The sequence below is a fragment of the Balaenoptera physalus genome (genome assembly GCF_965194825.1).
Source record: "Balaenoptera physalus genome assembly, chromosome: 3".
Lineage (NCBI taxonomy): Eukaryota > Metazoa > Chordata > Mammalia > Artiodactyla > Balaenopteridae > Balaenoptera > Balaenoptera physalus.
Genome location: NC_138890.1, coordinates 143,669,360 through 143,689,798, shown reverse-complemented (window position 1 = coordinate 143,689,798; position 20,439 = coordinate 143,669,360). Strand labels below are relative to the sequence as shown.

General features: G+C 43.3%; 1 protein-coding gene across 2 annotated transcripts; it reads left to right on the top strand.

The window, feature by feature from the left end:
* The first annotated feature begins 1,525 nt into the window (after positions 1 to 1,525).
* On the top strand, positions 1,526 to 15,932 carry PTGER4 (prostaglandin E receptor 4). Of its 2 annotated transcripts, none has more exons than XM_082453817.1 (3): positions 1,526 to 1,667; positions 2,240 to 3,161; positions 13,979 to 15,932. In XM_082453817.1, exons 2-3 carry the CDS (start codon positions 2,283 to 2,285, stop codon positions 14,567 to 14,569), a joined length of 1,470 nt encoding a protein of 489 aa, XP_082309943.1. In that variant the 5' UTR covers positions 1,526 to 1,667; positions 2,240 to 2,282; the 3' UTR covers positions 14,570 to 15,932. The 2 variants fall into 2 exon arrangements, with proteins under 2 accessions (XP_082309943.1, XP_082309944.1); XM_082453818.1 differs by having other exon boundaries at positions 1,649 to 1,779.
* Positions 15,933 to 20,439: the final 4,507 nt, after the last annotated feature.

Genomic DNA, 20,439 nt, shown 5'->3' with positions numbered 1-20,439 from the left:
GCCATAAAGTTTTACAATCACTTTTTTTAGTTTTCAGTTCTTACTTCAGGAAGTAGAATAGAAAGAAGTGAATAACGAGTAGTCGAAAAAAACTGTTCCCATCACAGAAGAAATTATAGTGTAATTCAAAGTAAAAAGGTAGAGCAATTAGGCTTTTCCAAGAGTTGACCAGGGTTAGGGTTAATTCCTTTACTCGAAAGACTTTTAAATCCCAGTCTCACTCTGCATCAGCCTTTCCAAGGATTCGTGGTGAAGGTATCTAAACACGAACGTAACAGGGCCAAGACACGAAGCTCAGTCTAACCATTCTCACCAGGCGGAGAAGTTCCCCGGAGGAGGAGAAAGGCCTCCGCGGTTAGACAGGCAGCCCTCCCCCCTCACTACCCCTGCCCTGGGGGACCGCGCGCCACCTCTCCGCAGCCGCAGGGCCCTGCCACCTGCGCCGGGAGAGGTTGCTGTCCCGGCTCCTTTTTTCTGCCTGGGGCTGCCCTACCGAGCGCAGCCCACAGCCTGGGCGCTGCCAACTAACTCCTTTCATGGTGAGAAGATGGATTCTTCGTTGTTTCCCCGCCCTTGCCGGGTGCCCACCCGCCCATCCACCCACCACAACCGTCGCGCGCACCCTACTTCTGACCCGGGGCCACGCGCGCACACACCCTATTTCTCCTCCCCGGACCACGCGCGCGCGCGCGCACACACACACCTCGGCCGTTCCAAAGTTGAGTCATAAGCCGCTGACCTCCCTTCCCAGCACCCAGATGTCGCGACCCGCGTGAAGTAGGTGCGAGAAACAGCCCACTTGGAGCGGGAGGCAGTGAGGAAGAAGAGATGCCGGTTTCAGAGCTGGCCCCCCTGGATGCCGACTTCAGAGTACCTAAGAGGGTGCACAGAAGAGCACTGGGGCTTCCCCAGGGTTCCCGCGGACCACTGCTTCTCCGCACCACCTGCCTGAGGCGAGGGGACCAAGTCTCCAACACTCCCCCCCCACCACCTCGTTGGAGGGCGGGAAAGCCGCAGGGAGCCGCCCCCCGAGGCGCGGTGGGATCCGCGCAGCCCGGAGCCCCTCCCTCCAGCCCGCGGAGCTTCCTCGCCGCGCAGAGGAGCGAGCACGCGCCCCGCCCCCTCCCGGTCTGGCCAATGGGCGCCCGGGCCGCGCACTGTGTGGCCCCGCCTCCGCCAGGGAAACTTGAAGCAGGAGAAAAGTTTGTACAGAGGCTGGACGGGCAAGAGCGGAGCTCCGAACAGGCAGCGCGAGAGGAAGATGAACGGCCCCAGGTCAGAGCCTCAGGCCGAGTGGACCTCAAGCCGCCCCCAGGGCGCCAAAAGCGGCCTCAGCTGCAGCCGCCAGCCCCGGTAGCCACCCGCGCTGCCTTGGGCTGGGAAGGAAGGCGGCCCGAGCCGGGGATCGAGGCTCGGTGCCACCTGCGCGCGCGGCAGTACACCTGAGCGCCGTCCGCCCGCGGACGAGACCCGCGGGCTTCGCAAAGCTTGGATCGTCTTTGGAGAAACGAAGGAAAAGAGAAAGAAAAAAAATCCAAGATCAGGCTTCACTGACCCATTTCGCTGTCCTTCTGGTTCTCCAAGTTTTTGAAAGCTGACCACTCTGACCCCTGTTCCGGAAAATTGGCAGCCACCGAGAGAACAGGCTCTGAGAAGGCAAAGGCTTGGTAAGCTCCACACTGAGCGGGGCAAGGCTGAGGGCAGGTTGAAGGCGTGTCCAGGATATCCGAGGCTTGACCCTGGGGGCTTACGTGGCTGCCACCTCCGCGGCTACCACAGGTGAGATAGGGTTGGAGGCACTGGGCAGAGAGCGGTGGGCGAGCGCCCCTTGAGCCGAGCCAGGGAGGGAGGAGCGCGCTCTCCAAATTATCTTCCGTAACCTGGTTTCAGTGAGACTTTTATTGACTCAGAATCTGTCGGGAAAACGAGCAAAACACTTTTCCCTTGAGATAAGTCTTGTTCATCTTGGCAGTGGATGAGTTGGCTTGGGGGGCGGAGGAGAGAATGGCAGTACCAACGTATAAATATTAATGCCAGTAGAGTGGTGCTGCTGGCAGGACGTATCCGGAGCCTGGAGATTTCGGTAGCCGCAGTTGGTAAGTGGCTACAATCCGCAAGGTAGGATCGAGTTGCTCCCCTGGTCTCCTCAGCATATTGTCTCTTGGGCGCGGGTCTGACACCTTTTTGCAAGTGGTAATTTCCGCTCACCGCGTCTTTGTCTCTCCCCTACCAACCGCAGACCCAGCCTCGCACTCCAAGGCAGTGTACCGCCGGCCACCACCATGGCCACCCCTGGAAGCAACGCATCCGCCCTGGCCTCCGACCGACTGAACAGCCCAGTGACCATCCCGGCGGTGATGTTCATCTTCGGGGTGGTGGGCAACCTGGTGGCCATCGTGGTGCTGTGCAAGTCGCGCAAAGAGCAGAAGGAGACGACTTTCTACACACTGGTATGCGGGCTGGCGGTCACCGACCTGCTGGGCACGTTGCTGGTGAGCCCGGTGACCATCGCCACGTACATGAAGGGCCAGTGGCCCGGGGGCCCCGCGCTGTGCGAGTACAGCACCTTCATCCTGCTCTTCTTCGGCCTGTCGGGGCTCAGCATCATCTGTGCCATGAGTATCGAGCGCTACCTGGCCATCAACCACGCCTACTTCTACAGCCACTACGTGGACAAGCGGCTGGCGGGCCTCACGCTCTTCGCGGTCTACGCGTCCAACGTGCTCTTCTGCGCGCTGCCCAACATGGGCCTCGGCAGCTCGCGGCTGCAGTACCCGGACACCTGGTGCTTCATCGACTGGACCACCAATGTGACGGCGCACGCCGCCTTCTCCTACATGTACGCGGGCTTCAGTTCCTTCCTCATTCTCGCCACCGTGCTCTGCAACGTGCTCGTGTGCGCGGCGCTGCTCCGCATGCACCGTCAGTTCATGCGCCGCACCTCGCTGGGCACCGAGCAGCACCACGCGGCCGCAACCGCCGTCGCCGTGGCCCAGGCCGCCTGCCGGGGCTCCTCGGCCGCCGCCTCCCCCGCCCTGCCGCGCCTCAGCGACTTTCGCCGCCGCCGGAGCTTCCGCCGCATCGCGGGCGCCGAGATCCAGATGGTCATCTTACTCATCGCCACCTCTCTGGTGGTGCTGATCTGCTCCATCCCGCTTGTGGTGAGTGGCTGGGGCCAGGGCCCCACTCGGCCCTTTTCTCGCATCCACCTCCCTCCTCCATCTCCCCCTCCCTCCTCTCCCTCTCATTCCTCGGCCACCAACGCGTCTCCTCCAGGTCGGGGCTGGATCTCCACGCTCTGCTTCTCAGAGCAGGCCCAACCTCTTTTTACGCCCCGTCGCTAAAGAGATGCAGCAGGTGCTTTTCCCCTACATCGCCGTTTCCTTCCCTGAAAGCCGGGTTCTCTCTCTCTCTCTCTGTCTCTGTCTCTGTCTCTGTCTCTCCTTCCCTCCCTCCCTCCCTCCCTCTCTCTCTCTCTCGGGACAGCCCCTACCCCTTGCTGCCTGACACTGGTCTTGAGCCTTCCGGGAACACCCGCCGCACTGTCAGATGTGGAGGGGAAACCGTTGTAGTGTGACTTAGCCCCGTCCTCTGCACTGTCTAGGGCAGAATCCGAAACGTCAGGGGTGGTGATCTCTTTGGTGTACACTCCTTACAATAGTGGGGTTTTTAGTGTTTTGATTTATATCGGGTTTTTTGGTAGCTTATGTAGAATTTTAGAGCTAGAATGGATATTGGATGCATTTTGGTCTAGTCTAACTCCTTCACTTTACACAGGGAGTGACTTGCTTAAAATAATCCAGCAAAGCTAATCTATCAAGCTGAACTCCCTGCTCTTTACCATGCTGGGAAGCACATCGCCGTGCACATGTGGCCCTACACAGGCATGGTCCAGAGTCCGGTTCCTTCATTCTCTCTAGGGGCCAGGAAAGCAAGGTTTCTCAGGGGGCATATTAAGGGCAGGCTCATGGACATGGGGTATTGAATTTGAATCCTAAGCTGTGAGAGGTACAGTGCCTTTCTAGAGAAATGGGGTTTTAGAGATGGTCAGCTTATTTATTGCCAAGCCAAAGCCTTGCAGCTTGAAATGAACCTCAGACCCTTCTGACTCCAAACCCTGCTTCTGTTATATTGTCATGTCTCCCTCCTAGAACGCTTCTAATTTTGGCCTTCGCAGCAGTGTGTGTATTTGAGTTTTGGTACACTTTATTTTCATGACACCACCTTCTTTAAAATTGCCTTTGGATTAACTTTCAAAATGTTTTAAAATGTCATAAGCAGAAAGGTTGAAAGCCTACCTAGTTCTCCTCTATTTGCACTAGAAACCCATGGGCAGATGCACATACTACTGTATCTAGAGTTTCTCTTGAAAGCAACTAGTTCTGAGTTTTTCCATCTCTCAGAACACCGCATTCCTGGAAATTCTAAATTATCAACTCAAAAAAGTTTGGGTTTTTTTTATGCTGACTGGGAGCAAGAGAAAATGTAACAGGTTATTATTCCTTCTTTTCCCTTATTAATGCTGTTCAGGGATCTTTAATATAAAAATATTATATCTCTGGTAACACTGACTGTACATGGAAGGAACTTCAAGGTGGCTGAGAGCCAGCATACAGTAGCTTCTTGCCAATTTGTATAAACAGAAGTAAATGTAATTGGCCAGAAGGGCCTTTAAACCATTGCAGGACCCAGTATAATTTACAGAGTTGACTGAGCCACATAAATATATTTTACTGTCTGTAATGGCAACTCAGAATAAAGTGAGATTTTGGAAGAAACAACTCTGCGCCTGCTGGGGCTTCCTTCTGTGGCCTCTGCCTTATGTTTTACAGAACAGTAAATGCCAAAGTGAGTTGCTGTTGTTTGCAGAACATGCACTTTAAGGAACTGAGGAATTAGAGCTAGAAGCTTAGCAACATGCACATACTTTTAAAATGTGCTTTGGTTGGAGATAAGCATGTGAAGCTGTTGATTACCGCACACAGTCACAGATGAATTGTTTTCTTCAAGCCTCTTATGGGCTGAGATAGCAGATCTGACCCGATGGTGCAGGGCCATTTATCACAAAGCCTTTGACATTATTTGAGAAGCAAGAGGCAAGAAATTATAGGAGCTATATTTGTGGTTTGCAAATTAACCAGATTTTAACTAACAGGGACTATACTCTATAGAAAGTCAATATCTTGTAGTAGATATTAAGTCATTTTACCTTGAAAATTGACAATGGCTCAGCTGAGAAGTAATCACATGGACATACCTTTGTAAGTAATAAGGAATCATACAAGTAATGGCAGCTTCAGTTTTTAGCCTTTAGTTTTGGCCACTAAAATCTAATTTCAGAATCAATTTAATTGTAAATTAATGATAAGAATGGTGTCATTGTACTACTCACCCAGCCACAGTTTAGCAATTACTGAAAGAATTAAAAGGGAAACATCCACAACTGTAGCCTTCCTTGGGTTACTTTTACAACTTCCTTGTTTTTTCATGTTTCTCTTATTTATATTGTAATTTAAGTTGAAAGTTTCTGAACTGTGACATTTAAAACAGTCAGATCTATCTTCAGTTCCAAGGAAACGAATGAAGCATCTCTTTTAACTTTATCAAATAAAGTTGGTCATTAATCCTATTTGAGGCAAATCAAACCCTTCGAAACATTTAAAATGCTTTGGAAATAATAGAGCAAATACAGTTTATGTGCAGTTTAGCAAAGCTTGACTCACAACATGTAAGGAAAACAAGCAGTCACTGCAAAGGACCCACATTTTTTATATTTTGGACACCAGGGAAGGAGAAACTACAGTGGCTCTTAGAGGGCAGTTGATATTGAATTTAGGATCAAAAGTAAATTTTAATTTGTTATCCAAAATATATATGTCGCATAAATAGACCTTGGAATGGAAATTTGAGAAAGGCTGGAGAATTAGTTGTGGATATATAAGGAACTGTGCTGAAGTTGCAAAATTTTCTAAAGCGAGTCATAAACAATGAACAGAAAAGATGTAAATACAATGGACAGGGAACATTACATGACAAGGTTTAGTGGGAAGGCGGTGGTTGTCATTTTGTCTATTCTATTTATAACCAGGCTCTGGTTTTTAAAATACAAGAGAAGCTAAAGAAATGAAAGACTCTATGCTTAAGATAAATAAAAGGGATTGAATTCTTTAGAAATATGTGAGATAGCCTCCTAAGGTCCTGGTGTTAAATGCTGCAGCTGGATCAACGTCTGGTGCCTAATTTTGCAGTTACTAATGTTACGATAATGATTATAATCCAATCTTTTGCCTCAGGGCTAAACAGTTACACTGTAGGATTTGAAAAGGCATTTTCCCCCCATGCACAGGCAAGCCATGGCAGTATTTACTGCTTACTCGTTTCTTTATTTTCTTTCTTCTTACTCTGAAGTAGCAAGCATTCATCTCTGTTAAGGGCAGAATGGCCAATTTGATTCATCTTCTGCCTGGGACGGGTGAAACTTAGGTCTTCAGGAAAATAGCTTCCTGTAAGTGTTTATTTGTTTCCTTACTATAAACTAGTTGTCTGCATAAAGACTTCATCAGCATCTGATCAGCAAAGGTTTATTAGAGCAGAAGAAAGCTGTGTAGACTTTTGTTTACTGTAGGCAGACTGGAAGTGGAATCTTAAAACAACTGATGGGGTTTCAGATGAGTAAAAATCACATCTAGAGGTACATGAGGAATACCATAAATCCAGGCACTATTACAGCAGAACCTGAAGGATCTGATTATTTTTTTCAAATATATTTGGCTAAATTAAAAAATAGCAATGCCCCAAAGCAGATTTTTAGCCATAACATAAAATTGCAGACCCAGCAGTAAGTACCTTGAAGACTGCAAAGCAGCACATAAAAGTAAGGTGTTTTCCCTGCATCTCATCTGAGTCTTAAAAAAAGCTCTAGGCAGAAAGGAGGGCTGGCCAATATCTTCGCTCCTTCTGCACCTCGGATTCCTCAACTGCAGATGAAGACTATATCATGCTACTTCCTGGGTGGCTGTGGGTGAGTTCTAGTCTAATGTTCCTTTCGCTATGCTGTGCTGACCTGTCAAGGCTTGGTTATGGAACATTTGCTAATAAGATATTTTTCCCCCAGAGCTGAAGTGATTCTTGCAGGCTCCTATTAGAATGTTGAAAGTTAGAGTTTAAAAAAACAATCACTTGGGCCGGGAAGATCCCACATGCCACGGAGCAACTAAGCCCGTGCGCCACAACTACTGATCCTGCGCTCTGGAGCCCACGAGCCACAACTGCTGAGCCCACCTGCCACAACTACTGAAGCCCGCGCGCCTACTCTTGCCATAACTATAGAAAGCCCGTGCACAGCAACGAAGACCCAACGCAGCCAAAAATAAATAAATTAAATAAAATAAATTTATAAAACAAACAAACACTTCATAAATAAATTTTCAATGTACAGACCTGACCTACAGAGACGAGGCACTTCGCCTGCAGTTAAATGGCCAGTTAGTGAGGCAGAGGGAAGGAGAACAGAGCTGTCACTCCACCACACAGCCAAGCACTCTCTCCACTCTCCTTTACTTAGAGATTTTTTTGTCACTAAATTAAAAAAAAAAAAGGTAAGCATTTCTAGTACCAGCTGTGTCAATTTTGGACTCTTCACAGGGCAGTTAGATAACCGAGCACACACAGATCACTCCTTTTATGTGCTCAGAACAGAACAAGGAGCACACACACACAAATCCAGTTACAGGTTCTTGTCATTTGTTGGAAAACATTTCTACCTCGACAGTCAACTACCAAATCAGTCCAATCAAAATTTCAACATTCTTTTTCAATTAGACATTCCCCGCCAACAAGTTAACTCTTAAACAGGAAGTATGTGTTTTTGATACCGTGTCATTAACTATATACCCCAAAGCTATCTCTAAGCTGTGGTTTAAAAATTATTGGTATATTCCCCAGTGGCCAAGCCTCCACGTATTTGTACTAAGCCCTTTCATAATTTGCTCATAAATTCTTTACGGAGCAGAGCCAGGATTTGAACAGAACGTGGGCATTCATCTTTACAACATGTAGCCTCCCTTATAGCTTTCCTGTCATCACATCTAATTTTGAATTTATCATCTTTTCTCCAAGTTATGTTCCAATGCTCCTGAATCCTAATGTCTAGTCATCTTTGAGAATTTTAGAATATTGTCGTGTATGCCAATTTTAACAATAAGCCACAGGCGCAAATCTGCAGCTACTGAAAAATAGACTAACTTTTAAAATTGCAAGAGACTGTATGTGTTGTTTGTATTCAGTGAATTCTTTTAAGGTGTTTCCCCCGCCCGCCTCTGACTCAGAGGTTCAGTTTTCTCAGCAGCACACTCTTCCAAAACTGAAAACTGCCTGAACGTGTTTATTTGTGTAACAAGAGCCCATTGGACAGGAACTGCAGAAAAGTGCTTTCCCCTCCCTACATGACACTGAAGTCCTGCTGCGGATGGTCCCATCTTAATCTGGGGTTTCCCCCCTTTCGGCAGAGCAAATCAAGTAGCCTTTAAAGTGAGGCAGAGATGGCTATATTTTTTTCAAACCTTATGAAGTGCGTGGGCATTTTGTTCTTTTTTGCCTTCTTTTTCTCTACTTCAAGTCAGTCTCCAATGAGAACATGCTGCAAAGGAAAACTCTTTCATCTTGATTTTTTTCAAATGATTTGACCAACTTTTGAGAATGTTTTTACCTGAATTTGGAATGTTGCTTTTCAAACTCATGTTTATTGCTACCCCGTGAGCTCTCCTTTCCTGAGAAGACATTAAATGACCAGGTTCAGTAGCTTGTATTAATGGTAAGCACCCCCCGACCATGGAACTCTGAAATAAGGCTCTCTTTCATTCCCTTAACAGTAGTCAGAATTAATTACTGCTGAACATGAAGTGAGCCACAAAGATGATTCTTTCCTTGCCTCTCGTCACCTTTGATTATGAAAGTCCATTATTAATTTTTTTACAACACTCTGACTTTTCTGAAAGGTCATGGGAATTTAAAAATTGAATGGTAACTCCTAATATTACATTCCCTTAAATAGCTATAAATTTCATTCCTTCTATATCCATTTCAGCTGTTCAAAATTCTTCCTCCTTTGAGTAGTAACCATGTTTCCCTAGAGGAAGCGGTGGGAGAAACAACTAGCAATAAAACATTTCTGTTAAAAATTTGAGAAGTGCAAAGTTTAGAATTAACCAAGATTCTGTTCTTAAAGAGGGTCTTGGAGGTGGCTGGGCAAAACGCTTCCTTTTTATTTTTTTAATTAATTAATTAATTTATTTATTTTTGGCTGTGTTGGGTCTTCGTTTCTGTGCGAGGGCTTTCTCTAGTTGTGGCGAGCGGGGGCCACTCTTCATCGCGGTGCGCGGGCCTTTCACTGTCGCGGCCTCTCTTGCTGCGGAGCACAGGCTCCAGACGCGCAGGCTCAGTAGTTGTGGCTCACGGGCCTAGTTGCTCCGCGGCATGTGGGATCTTCCCAGAAGAACCCGTGTCCCCTGCGTTGGCAGGCAGATTCTAAACCACTGCGCCCCCAGGGAAGCCCGCACAATGCTTCTTAAGCTGCCTGTGGGACCAAAAACTCCCAAGTGGAGCAACACTGCCACCTAGAGGCTGGAAGTCTCAAATTCGCACAAATCCTGCCTTAGGTTTTTCACTAGAGGCTACTACACACCAGGGAGGGCCTGATACTAACAGATTTAAATCTATCCTTTCTTTCACCCTTAGGAACCTACTGTGTGATGTGAGTAAAATATAGATCTCACGCTTTTTACCAATAATTCCCTTGTCAGGAAATAATTCTTAAACAGAAAGCCAGCCGGCCTTAAAACAGAAAAAGCAACATGGAAGTCATCTGGAGACCTGGGGCCCAGACCAAAATCGCCCACCAACAGGGTGGGGGATCTAAATAAGGTTCTCAAAACGTCCAGGTTTCTGTAACACTTCATCTGAGAAAAGGTCCGTAGACCTGAGGGAATCTCAGTGCCCAGGCGCAGCTGAGAACCTCAATAAAGAGTATGGTGGAAGGAAACCAAGATGCTTTGTTTCACTGGTTTTTGAAAGGATAGACAATCAGTCATCCTTTGTCTTGATAGTATCATTTATCCAAACATGGTTTCTAATAGTATTTTAAGAGTAGTCATCATAAACTGCTGTTCATTCTAGTTCAGTTTTTATTTAGCTGTCTTCCAGAGATCAAGGTAATTTCATCTTAGAGCCATTTGACCGCGTTATTCTATGAGATTTGCAGGACTGTAATTGCTTATTCAAAACACTTAGCACCAGATGTGTTTTCAATTCAGAACTTCTTGGCTTTTAGAAGAGTTATTTAGTAATACACTAAATGTATAAATGTATAAAATGTAATATCCCCATCAGAACTGGAACAGGACCTCTGGAGCAAAACATAGGAATATTCACATTAAGTGGAATAAATAAAATTATAAATCACCTCATGGTCTAGTCAGTTCAAGTTTTACAACCAAAAACAAAACAAAGCAAATGAATAACAAAACAATAACAACTTCTTGATAAAGATTATAAGCCTGTGGTTGATTGAGGTCTGAACTCCAGTGTAGGAAGAAACAGAAGTGCAGTTACACCTCACTGATCTATAGCATCATCTAGAAATAAGTTTCATAGAAGTTGAGTTTTGCAGATTAATGAAATTTATTTACACATTTTAGACTTTTTTATCCAATTTGTTATAAATCTTTCTAAAATATCCCTATTCTTTCTTAGTGACTCATACACCATGAATATTAATTATTATACTGTATGGCAAAGTGGCAATGTCATCAACTCTTATTAAAGTTAGAGATATTTGTCCCTAATTAAATGGCTCCAGCTATGCTTTTATGAGTTCTTTCTTCTTTTTATGGTTTTTAATGCATCCTCCTTGGCTGTGAGACTCACTTCTTACTTCTCCCTAATCTTAAATAATTACTGAAGGCAATAATAATTATCAAATAATTACTAAAGACAGATGGCAGTTATCTTAAAACCACTATTTTTATATGAATTACAGTGAGATTTTTAAAAATTAATTAATTAATTAATTTTTAAATTTTTGGCTGTGTTGGGTCTTCGCTTCTGTGAGGGCTTTGTCTAGTTGCGGCAAGCGGGGGCCACTCTTCATTGCGGTGCGCGGGCCTCTCACTATCGCGGCCTCTCTTGTTGCAGAGCACAGGCTCCAGACGCGCAGGCTCAGTAGTTGTGGCTCACGGGCCTAGTTGCTCCGCGGCATGTGGGATCCTCCCAGACCAGGGCCCGAACCCGTGTCCCCAGCATTGCCAGGCAGACTCTCAACCACTGCACCACCAGGGAAGCCCCCTGCAGTGAGATTTTTATATAAAAGATCCTGGTGGAATTAGAAGTAAGACCCAGACATCATCATCATCATCCTCCTCCTTTAAGAGAAAAATTCTGGGTTTTTTTTTGCATTTATATATATATATATATACACACATATTTATTTATTGAGATATAATTGTTATATATTTGTTTCAGGTGCACAGCATAAGGATTCAATATTTTTATATATTGCAAAATAATCACCACAATAAGTCTAATTAACATCTATCCCCACACATAATTACAAGATATTTTTCTTATGATGAGAGCTTCTAAGATCTGCTCTTCAGGAGTAAATGTGAAAGTGTACATTTAACAAGTACTTTTATGAAGCAGACTCACAGGTAAAGAGAACAAACTAGTGGTTACTAGTGGGGAGAGGGAAGGGGGAGGGGCAACAAAGGAGTAGGGGATTAAGAGGTACAAGCTATTAGGTATTAAATAAGGTACAAGAATATATTCTACAACACAGGGAATACAGCCAATATTGTATAATAACTATAAATGGAGTATAACCTTTAAAAATTGTGAATCACTGTATTGTACACCTGTAATTTACATAACATTGTACATCAACTATACTTCAATTTTTTAAAAAGAGAAAAAAATAATAAGTGCTTCTACCTCTAAGGAATAAAATGATAGTCTTCCTTAAGTTTACACAAATTCATACTCTTTTCATTGAGTCATTTGAAGTTCCCAGAAGTTGGCATATCATTTCATTCTTCCATGACTTTGCACATAGAATTACTCTACTTAAAATGCTATGTCTGGGCTTCCCTGGTGGCGCAGTGGTTGAGAATCTGCCTGCCAATGCAGGGGACACGGGTTCGAGCCCTGGTCCAGAAAGATCCCACATGCCACAGAGCAACTAAAACCGTGCGCCACAACTACTGAGCCTGTGCTCTAGAGCCCGCGAGCCACAACTACTGAGCCCACTTGCCACAACTACTGAAGCGCGCGCGCCTAGAGCCCGTGCTCCGCAACAAGAGAAGCCGCCACAATGAGAAGCCTGTGCACCGCAACAGAAGCGCAGCCCCTGCTCGCTGCAACTAGAGAAAGCCCGTGCGCAGCAACAAAGACCCAACGCAGCCAAAAATAAATAAAATAAAATGCTATGTCCTTCCTTCTAAATTCAGCAAACTCCCACTCATCCATCAAAACTCAGTCCAAGCTCCTCTCCCACAGGAAGCATCTTCTGATGCCCTCCCCTCCAGGTCTGGGTTAGCTGTGCCCCCTGTAAATGCCTCTCATCATTTACCCCCAGCAATAGTTGATCTACCTTCCTGTTTTGCATGCTGTAGGTTACTCTCTGCCTTCAAGCGTTGTTTGGTCTTTAATGCAACTTTTTGTGCCCAGAACCTATCACAATGCCTAACACACAATAAAGGCTTACTATTAAATGATTAAATGCATGAAAGAATATGAGTAAATAAGTGATTACAGTAAGAGCAAAAACGTTTAACTGTCAAAAATAAGACTCCACAACAGCAAAAAGGCCGTTAGGGTCTCCTTGTGTCTACTTCATTCATGCCATCCCGGCCTGTGCTGGGCTGGCAGACGTGCCCCTTCCCTTGAATGGCTCAAACTGCACTCAGATGAGTTGTCATCCCTGTTGGGCTGTCCAGGGTGCTCTTGGCTGTTTACTGGCTCAGATGCTCCACAGACACAAAGGAGGGATGGATTCCCTGAGTGGCAGTTGTTGAGCAAAACTATAGTTCCCAGGCAGCAGGGAGCCAGTGAAGGTTTAGCAGCCAAGTAGCATAATCAGATCTGCATTTTAGAAATAATCTCCTGGTGGTAGTTTTTGGAGGATGGATTGGAAAGAACAGAAATCGGAGGTGGGAAAGCTAGTTTGGTGGTTGATGCAGTTATCCAGGTGAGGAATGCAGTTAGAGGGGAAAAAAGGGGAAAGGTTTTCTTTTTTTCTTCTTTTCATTTATTGTATTTATTTATTTATTGACATATAGTTAGCTTATAGAAAAGATTTTTGAAGGAAGAGTTGATAACACTAGATGATTATTGTAACTGGGGAACAGATTCATATAGAGAAAATAAAAACTGTTCTCTGGTCATGCTAGATGATAATAGATTCAGATATTGGTTTAAAAGTTTCCAGGCTATTCTTTCTAGATCCTAAAATAAATTTCTGGGCTTTTCTGTGATTAGATGATTAGTTGACTTCCAAAATAAGTTTCATTTAAATATATACAAAGCCAACTGGCATAAAGGAAATCAGTGCCTATTGGGGAAAAAAGGATACTTCATTAGAATTACAAAAACTTGAAAGCACTCACAGAAATGAAGTTAATAAAATTCTTCTCCAGGGAACTTCATGCATATGTTACCTGTACACACATTGCATTCTTTTATACCATCTTTGATCTTGGGAAGATATTCATAAGGTAGTTACAAATATATTAAAGTTACACTGACTTGAAACATAAATGTTAATCGGTGGTTTTTCTGAAGCTAATTGTGTATGCTGCTCTTTTCCTGGCACTTATTAACAGAAAAGAGGGCAGCTACCTAATGTTACTAAGTTAGACGTTGCATAAAAATGTTTCTCCCAGTTGCTTAATGATAAACACTAAATGTGGGCATCTCATTTACACAGGTGCGGGTGTTCATCAACCAGTTATATCAGCCAAATTTGGAGCGAGTAATCAGCAAAAACCCAGATTTGCAGGCCATCCGAATTGCTGCTGTGAACCCCATCCTGGATCCCTGGATATACATCCTCCTGCGGAAGACAGTGCTCAGTAAAGCGATAGAGAAGATCAAATGCCTCTTCTGCCGCATCGGCGGTTCGCGCAGAGAGCGTTCGGGGCAGCACTGCTCAGACAGTAGAAGGACATCCTCCGCCGTGTCCGGCCACTCTCGCTCCTTCCTGTCCCGGGAGCTGAAGGAGGTCAGCAGCACGTCTCAGACCCTCCTTTACATGCCAGACCTCAGTGAAAATGGCCTTGGAGGCAGGAATTTGCTTCCGGGCGTGCCTGGCATGGGCCTGAACCAAACAGACAGCACATCACTTAGGACTCTGCGAATATCAGAAACCTCAGACTCCTCACAGGGGCAGGACTCAGAGAGTGTCTTACTGGTGGACGAGGTTGGTGGGAGTGGCAGGGCTGGACCTGCCCCGAAGGGGAGCTCCCTGCAAGTCACATTTCCCAATGAAACACTGAACTTATCAGAAAAATGTATATAGTAGTGAAGGAAAGAAATACAGCACTATTTCTGGAAGCTTCTAAGATCCTGTGCAATAGACACATAAATGAACTGTTTAGCCGTGCTCAGAAGGGCCCTCTTCATTCTACAATGCACATTAGAGAATATCCTGGCTTTTGAGCACTTTTCAAACAATCAAGTTGATTCCTATGGGTCCCGAGGTCTGAAGCACATTGGTTGCCACCTCGCTATGATACAGGATTTCGGTTACAACTTGATGGCTGGGAAGATGTACCCTCAGTTTTTCTACTTGATAGGAGGATGGCATAAGTTTGTTATTTTCATAACATCAAGAGCTTTATATCTGGCACACAGCAGAAGGCCAGGTACAGAAGGGCTCTATTCCAATAAACTAGGAGGACTATCTTATGGATGATTTAAGTGTCTCACTAAAGCATGAAATGTGAATTTTATTGTTGTAAATATGATTTAAGGTATTTAAAGTATTGTCTTCTCTGTGAGAAGGTTTATTGTTAATACAAGGTATAATAAAATTATGGTAACCCCTCTCCCCCTAGTATAACCAGCTGAAGTTGCAGATGTTAGATATTTTTCATAACCAAGGTTCAGGCTATGGTGTTGAAAATTCACAGTGAGAGTCATATCTATAAAAAAGATATAAATTTTTAAAAGAAAGAGTTTAGCACTATTAAAGGAATAAAGCAAAATACTATTTAAGACATGAAAATTACAGGCCAAAATATTAAAGTTCTTTCTAAGCTATGTGTAATACATAGTGAAAAACGTTTAGTGATGCCGCATGCATTTATCCAGAAAACTGATTTCAGGAGAACCTAACATGCTGATAAATATTTTGTACTTCTGTCCTCTCTAGCTGGTACTTTTTAAAATGTAACATAAATTTTAAAAAGTGTTTAATAAGTAACCCATAATTGAAGTGTATAATATAAAAATAAAAAGTCTAAGCAGCTTGTTTTCCCCCCAGAAGTGTGCATAGTTTTACTTTCCTAAGGAATGATCTAGAATATTCTTTAAAATTTAAGAGGAAGGCAGATTGCACCATGAAGGGCTTTACTTGGAGGCGTGGAAGGATTGGTTAAATTAGCCTTTCACAGATGTCACAACAGAAGGGGTACAGAAATTGGGCATGTAAGGGTCATCTTCTAAAAGTTTTGTGTTAACGCCCAGTAATGCTGTACACATATTTGAAGGACCTTCTCAAAGAAATATTAAGCATGTTTTGTTGCTTAAAGTGTTTGTTTTCGTGAATTGCTTGGTTGTAATTAAATTGAGCCTGATAGTGATGTGGTTTTAAGCAGTTGTACCAACTGAAATTATTTTGGAGATTAAAATAAATAAATACAGTCAGTCTGAGTTCCGTATCATCAGTTTCGGAAAACTCGTGTGATTTTTGTGTGTTTGTTTCAGGTCATCTTTCATCTTTTTAAATTGAAATATTTAAAAATTTTTATTTTAAAATAATGATGTCAGAGGTAAAGTTACAAGAATAGCACAGAGCCTTGGATCCACTTAATGAAGACGGGCATTTAGAAACCAAGATCTGGGTGCGAAGTGTATTCAAAATTACCAGATAGTAGGGGAGACAGTATTATGCTTTACTTGCTACATGTAAAGGATCCAAATATTTAATATTAAACAATTAGCATAAACTTGTGACCCTTCCTACTTGTTAATTCTCTAGATCAGTGCTTTTCAAACTTTAGCATGCATCACAGTCATCTGCAAGTCTTGTGAAAACACGAAGTTTCTGATTCAGTAGGTCTGGGGTATATCCTAGGTGATGCTGATTCTGGCAGTATTAAAACACACTGAGTAGCAACAATCCCCAGGAGTGAGGTTATGATTTTTTTGTGTGTGTGATTTTTTTTTTTTTTAGAGAGATTTTTGGATGATATCAGAAAAACAAGACTGTCATCTTCACAGTCCTGATGGCTTAGTGATTTTCGGCTGAGGGAGGGCTAACTCAGAAAAGGAGATCTGGCTCAAACTTCTGAAATGTTGTATTTTACCGTGCTAACCAATGAATAAGAAACAATGTTTTCAGAGAATATTTTACTTGTGAGAGAAGCTTTTGTTTTTCTTCCATGTATATGGACAATGAGACAACATCTAAATTTATGTATAAATGAATATATATATTCATCACCCATGTTCATGGAGGAAAAACAAAGCCTCATTCAGAAGTTAGCATTACTAATAGTCAAGGCATAATCTCACTCATCCTTTACTTCGGGTTCACCACCCAGAATGCTGATTCTGGCTTATTCTTTTTTTTTTTTTTTTAATTGGAATAAAACTCACATATAATAAAATTTGCCTTGTAAAGTACTGTAGCGTATTCACAGAGTGCAACCATGACTCCTAATTCCGGAACATGTTCATCACCCCCAAAAGAAACCACATACCCATTTGCAGTCACTCCCAATTCACCTTTCCCCCTAGACCCTGGCAACCACTGTATCTCTATGGATTTGCCTATTCTGGACAGAAATGTAATCATACAATATGTGGCCTTTACTGTCTGCATAATATTTTCAAAGTTCATCCATGTTGCAGCATGAATCAGTACTTCATTCCTGATTTATGGCTGAATAATATTTCATTGTGTGAATATACCACATTTTGTTCATCCATGCATCAGCTGATGAGCATTTGGGTTGATTCCATTATTTGTCTGTTATTAATACCACTGATAGCCACAGTTGTGTACAAGTATTTGTGGGAACATATTGTTTTCAATTCTCTATATACCTGGGAGTGAAACTGCTGGGTCATTTATTAAGTATATATTTAACTTTTTGAGGAACTGCCAAATGTTTTCCCAAGTGACTGCACCATTTTACATTCCCACCAGCAATGTACAAGCGTTTCAAGTTCTCCACATCCTCATCAATACGTGTTATTGTCTTTTTAAATTATTACTGTCATCCTAATGGGTATGAAGTGGTGTCTCACTGTGGTTTCGATTTGCATTTCCCTAGTGACAAATGATGTTGAGAATCTTTTTTTTATAATTTTTTTTAAATGGTAATTTTATATATATTTTTAATTTATTTATTTTTGGCTGTGTTGGGTCTCCGTTGCTGCACTCGGGCTTCTCATTGTGGTGGCTTCTCTTGTTGCGGAGCACGGGCTCTAGGCGCATGGGCTTCAGAAGTTGTGGCATGTGGGCTCAGTAGTTGTGGCTCATGGGCTCTGGAGCACAGGCTCACTAGTTGTGGTGCATGGGTTTAGTTGCTCTGTGGCATGTGGGATCTTCCCAGACCAGGGCTCAAACCCGTGTCCCCTGCATTGGCAGGCAGATTCTTAACCACTGCACCACCAGGGAAGTCCCAATGTTGAGAATCTTTTTGTATGCATACTGGCCATTTGTATATCTTCTCTGGAGAAATGCCCATTCAAATCATTTGTGCATTTTTAAATTGGATATTATGTCTGTATTAGTTTGCTAGGGCTGCCATAACAAAGTACCATAGACTGGTTGTCTTCAACAACAGAAATTTATTTTCTCACAGTTCTGGAGGTTGAAGGTCCAAGATAAAGGCACTGGCAGATTTGGTTTCTCCCAAGGCCTCTCTGGCCTCTCTCCTTGGCTTGTGATGGTTGCCTTCTTGCTGTCTTGCCACGTGTACACATGCATCCTTGGTGTCTCTTTAAGAGGACACCAGTTAGGAGCTTCCCTGGTGGCGCAGTGGTTAAGAATCCACCTGCCAATGCGGGGGACACGGGTTTGAGCCCTGGGCCGGGAAGATCCCACATGCCGCGGAGCAACTAAGCCCATGTGCCACAACTACTAAGCCTGCGCTCTAGAACCCGCGAGCCACAACTACTGAAGCCCACACGTATAGAGCCTGTGCTCCTCAACAAGAGAAGCCACCGCAATGAGAAGCCCGCACACCTCAATGAAGAGCAGCCCCCGCTCGCCGCTACCAGAGAAAGTCCGTGCACAGCAATGAAGACCCAATGCAGCCATAAATAAATAAATAAATAAATTTATTAAAAAAAAAAAAAAAGAGGACACTGGTCACATTGGATTAAGGCCCACCCTTATGACTTCATTTAACCTTAATTACCTCCTTAAAGACCCTATCTCCAAATACAGTCACACTGGGGGTTTTAGGGCTTCACCATGTGAATTTCAGGGGGATACAATTCAGCCCATAACACTGTCTTTTTATTGTTGAGTCTGGCTTATTCTAAAAAGAACAACCAAAGGAAGAAAAACTTCAGCATTGTTCACCATCTATTCCACATTTACTTATAAAACTTACCAACTACGTTATGCAAAAACAGGTTTTTTTGTTGTGGGAAACTTGTTTCTGATCATTTAGAGTGTCCAACTTTCTATGCAGGACAGTTCTGATTATCTAACTGGCTAGTATTAAATCCTACCTGGTCCCAGTAGGAAGATAATTTTAACACCATCTCATAATCTTTAAGACAATCTCATAATCTAACCAACCAGGTCAAGTGTATTAGAAAAGATTGTGATATTGGTACAGCTATTAAAGTGGTACTTTGACTAGAAGACCATGGAATGCAAGAGTCTTTTCCCAAAGTACAGCCACCCCTCTGCACAAGTTTCGTATTGGAGCCACAAACATAAAGGGCCATGGAAAAATCAAGGCATAGTAGTATTCACTGTTAGCTATACCTTTGGCCTTAGACTTTAATGCAGAAATATCCGCACTACATGAAACAGTCATTTTTCCTAAACTACTTGTCATAGTTTCAGAACAAAACAAGCCATGAAGTTTGCTCTCTTTTCACTGCTTCCCCACCTCAGGCCCTTCCTACCACCACCGAACCTGAGTCTAAGATGCTGCAAGTGTGATCGATCTTACGATGGCTCTCAAGGTACACCAGAAGTGGAACCAGAGAAAAATAGACTCAGCTCGAGAGAACATTCGACCCTATTGTTTAGCCTGAGCTGCCCTAGGCCACACATGGGGCTGTAGCCCTAGGTTGGAAGTGCTTTGGAAGAAAAGAAGAGAGAAAGATAGTTGGGCTTCTTGTCTTTGTGTCAATATCAGCATCTCTACCATTCATTCACAACCTTATATTTACCCTCCCAGGTCATCCACCCCATTCCACACCACAGAAGAGGACAGAGGAGCACACCAGACACAGCTGTGTCCTAACAACTCTCTACCACAGCAAGTCCATACACTAAAATCTGAACAACTGGGTAAATATGTCTCTTTCTTGAGTTCAATACAAGGAAGAAACAAAGAGAATTCCAAGAACAGTGATGAAAGAGAACTCAAGGCAACAGCTCTGCAGTAGAACACAGTGAAACTAGCCTAAGGCAGGAGAGGGGGTTCTGGATGTCTCTAGGTTAAAAAAAAAAAAGAAAGAAAAAGAAAATCAATGGATTATTTTATATTTGGAATATTGAGGGGAGTATTATATTTCTATTAGAGGGGATATTTGTAATATATACAAGGAAAACTAAAGAACAAAAAAAAAGGCAATTATTGACTCCATGAAAAACAAAGAGAAGTATAAGAAAGGTAAAATAAAAATAATAGACTAGGTGAGACTAACTATGTGTCATAATTACATAGTCATATTAAACAATGAATACAGATTGAGGCCAAAATTATAATCAACTGTATTGGAAATAGATGCAGAAGTAGTAAGTAAATATATTGAGGAAATGTAAGAGAGCCAAATCATATTCCAAATAGTTCATGTCGTAAATTTCTAAAAAAAAAAAAAAAAAATGAATAAGCAGTGAAATCGTAATTATATATACACACACATACGTATCTATGCAGTGAAATCACATGTGTGTATGTGTGTGTATATATATATATATTCACACCCTTATACACCAATCATATTTGTAAAAATTTTATAGTATGA